The 3,841-nt window shown below is 40.6% G+C and overlaps 1 protein-coding gene across 1 annotated transcript; it reads right to left on the minus strand.

Annotated features, from left to right (window-relative positions):
- Window positions 1-933: 933 nt before the first annotated feature.
- METBIDRAFT_213914 (uncharacterized protein) lies at window positions 934-1,865 on the minus strand. The gene has a single exon (XM_018855067.1). The coding sequence runs from the start codon at window positions 1,775-1,777 to the stop codon at window positions 1,130-1,132; it is 648 nt and encodes a 215-aa protein (XP_018709961.1). The 5' UTR covers window positions 1,778-1,865; the 3' UTR covers window positions 934-1,129.
- Between the last annotated feature and the right edge of the window lie 1,976 nt (window positions 1,866-3,841).

A 3,841-nucleotide genomic window follows, 5' to 3' on the forward strand; every position in this document is an offset into this window, starting at 1 on the left:
GGATTTCAGTGCCAATGTGCCAATGTATTACCGTCTTCATTATTTCTGCATGCCCATTCAATGTTAATTTCAGTGATGATTTCAGTGCCACTATATTACCGTTTTCACTTTTTTGCATGCCATTTCCATGTTAATTTAAGTGATGATTTCAGTGCCACTATATTACCGTTTCATTGCGTGATTGCATGCCAGTTCAATGCTAATGTCAGTGCCATTATATTACCATTTTCATTGTATTTCTGCATACAATTTCCATGTCGATTTCAGTGCCAATGACAGTGCTAATATATTCCTGTTTCATTGCGTTTTTACATGCCTCTTCAATGCCAGTTTCAGTGCCATTATATTACCGTTTTCATTATTTTTGCAAGCCATTTCCATATGGAATCAGTGACAGTTCCAGTGTCAGTGCCAATATATCACCGTTTCATTGTAATCTTGCAAAACATTTCCATGTCTTTGAGTGCCATTTATATTACCCTTTTCATTGTATTTTTGCAAACCATTTCTATGTGGATTTCAGTGCTAGTTTCAATACCATCATATTTCGGTTCTCATCATTTTTGCTGGCCATTTTATCGCCAGTGAAAGGGCTATTGAATTACCAACATTGCATTTTTGCATACCATTTCCATGTAAATTTCAGAACCAGGTTTAGTACCATTATATTACCGTTGTCACTGCATTTTGGCATAGCGTTTTCGTTGTTGCCGTTTTCGTTGCAAATTTCGTTGTAAATCGTGCTTCCATTCATGCATACGCTGTAATTTTTCTGCCATTTTCGTTGCCGCTTTCTGTTCCATTATTACCACTTTGGTGCCATTTTCGTTGTATCTCTTCGTACCATTCTTCATGTCAATTTTTCATCGCCATTTGCGTTGCCATTTTCCATGCCCTTTCGCTGTCGATCCTGCTGCTATTTTCAGACCAGTTCTTTTTGCATTCTTTTATTGTTCATTTTCGATGTAATGTTTGTCTTTTCATGCCATTTTCATTTTCATTTCATACCATTCCTCAACCAATTGCAGTATCATTTCCATACCATTTTTCATCTCAATTCCATGCCAGTTTTGTTGCCAATGTTTTGCCAATTACGTTGGCAACCTTGCTGCCAGTTTTGTTGCCAGTTTTACAAATTTCGCAGCTTACTGCCATTTCCATCCAGTTCCGCTGCCATTACCCACGCCAAACCTTTTCCATTCTCTTTTCCGTCATCACCATTTTTTGGCATTATCATTTTTTCATACCGTTTTCTCTGTTGAGTCAATGATCTTGGGTTCTGCCCACCACAAGCACCTCGGTGGCCGTGACTTCGACCAAGCCATTGCCACCTTGGCGAAGGATTCAAGTCCAAGTACAGGACCGACGTCAAGCAGAACCCAAGACTGTCTACAAAGTCATTGCTGCTTCTGAGATAGTCAAGAAGGTCGTGTCTGCAAACACCCATGCCCTTGTGAATGTGGACGTCTTTTCTCTTTGACAAGAAAAGAGCTGGAGAAGTACGTGACTCCTTTCTTGAACAGAACTCATATCCCAAGCTAACTCTAAATGTTCCGGTCTCACCACCTCCGACCTCGACTTCATTAGGCTTATCGGTGCATTCGAGTGCCATTTTTGAAAACCAGATTGAGCGAGATCCCCGGCAAGCCTCCACGACCTTGATCCAAGACGAGGCCATTGTCGGAGGTAACGCTTTATCTGTGCCATGCACCCCTACCGTGGCAGACAGACCGTTGCCTATCCATGCAATGTCCCTATTATTTTCCATTTTTCCCATTGATTCCAGTATTTTTATGTCGCTGTCTTTTTTTTATTTTCATCTCATTTCTCTCCATCTCTCCATCTCGTCCTTTTTGTGATTTTTTTTTTACAATCTTGTTGCCTTTTCCGCTTTCCGTTGCCAATTTCGCGGCCACTTTCGTGGCCAGTCTCCATGCCATCTTTTACATTTACATTTTTTTATTTTCGTTGTCATTTTTCATTTGCATGTTTTTTTTTATTTTCATGCCATTTTTAAAGCTTATTGCGCTTTACATTGTGTCTTGAATACCTTTCCAGATCAATTCTGCATCGCCCTTTTCGTGGCCATCTCCATGCCATGTCTTTTGCATTAAAATTTCCATTATTTCCGCTAATCACGTTAGTTCCAATGATTTCATTCTTTCAATTTGGCTGTCGTTTCTTTTTCCATCTATTTCCATCCATTTCCACCTCCTCCTTTTATCATTTTCTATGGCTGTCCTTAGTTTCATGTCGGTATCGCTGTCATTCTCCATGCCACTTATATTTCCATTTACTGCATTTTCATTGCATTTTCGATCAATTTTCTCCCTTTTTGCTATCAATTCACCTCTCAATTTCGCTGCCCTCCTTTGCCCTCCGTTGCCCTTTCCGTCGCCAATTCCGCGGCCAATTTCGTGGCTCCATGCCATGTCTCTTCCATACCCATCTCCATTAATTCTAATATCTTGATCAATTCCATTCCATTTGGCTACCAATTTTTTATTTATATCCACTTCGCTGCCTATTTTCTCCATCTTGTTCCACTTGTGCCTAAATCAATGCAAGATTAACAGATCTTAGATGGTGAGGTGGAGCAATATATTATCGGTGACATACCATTGATGAAATAGTATCGATGCCATAAATTCGGTATACTGATATCACGTCATCAAATAACCAATAACCAGCCGCAGGAAACTGAATTACTGTCAACAGATTGGCACGAAGAGCACGAGCAGGTCGCCAACGTGATATTGTAACTTCGCTACTAGAGCATCGACAAGACCAATATCGACAGAATAGCTGCCGCCTCAAGAGTTTGCCATGGTATTGTTTTTGCCGGAGGCTATTTGATGATAGTGATGTGATACTGAAGTGACGACATCGTTGAGCAAAACCTTCACAAAGTCGTCACGATAGAAAATCATTGGTACGTCGCTACAAGGTCAATTCGATGATGTCACAATGGCCTTACAATATATCTATTTCAGCCGAGTTAAGCCTGAAGTAGTGCTGTATCAGCGTGAACTTCCTGATATTGTGACCTCCACAATGAAGTATCACCAAGAGTCAGGATACTCACTCACTAGTTGAATTAGGTTCTGATATAATACTAGTGGATTAGAAGAATGGGTACATATACAATGGGATCGACACTTTGGGCACATCTTCTTGCACAACACGTACAAGTCCCTTTTCTGCGATGCTTGTTTTGGTCCCACCAATGGAAGAGCGGCCTTTGAGTGCATTGCCTCGGGACAAATTATATAGAATGTTTATTGTGGGATGGCTCATTTGCCGTGTGAAGTATATTTCATACTTCAGTACTCCAACCTGCCTATCTTTTCGAAATGCAAAAGTGATGGGCTCGGGAGAAGGAGGAGACTTTAGGGCTTGAACGAATGTTTCGGCGAAAAAAAGTGGGGAGACTAGGCCAGCTAGAGAGAACCAGAGAGGAAGAGACTTTTCAAAGAAGCTCGTTGAAGAAGCTGAGCGACAGATGCCGAAGACCAGGTGAAGGTAAATACACGAAAAGGTTTTATTCATAGCATTGAAGATGGAAGAGGAGGAGGCCAGGCACATTGATGCAATGAGGGATGCAACAAATCCACCGTCATTTTAGTGCATCTTCATCATCATAGTAAAGTAATGTCATTACAATACATCACCTTCGTTATGGTACAGTAGTCAGTATAGTACATCCACCATCAGAGCACATCAACATTTCAATGCATCATCATTGGATTAGAGTACACCACCATTATAATACACCACCATCATAATACAACAACATTATAATACACCACCATTATAATACACCACCATTATAATACACCAA

Source organism: Metschnikowia bicuspidata, assembly GCF_001664035.1.
Source record: "Metschnikowia bicuspidata var. bicuspidata NRRL YB-4993 chromosome Unknown METBIscaffold_6, whole genome shotgun sequence".
Lineage (NCBI taxonomy): Eukaryota > Fungi > Ascomycota > Pichiomycetes > Serinales > Metschnikowiaceae > Metschnikowia > Metschnikowia bicuspidata.

Excerpts from the sequence above, each read along its gene's own strand:
- METBIDRAFT_213914 (XM_018855067.1), bottom strand. The coding sequence starts at position 1,777 with ATGGGAAAAATGGAAAATAATAGGGACATTGCATGGATAGGCAACGGT.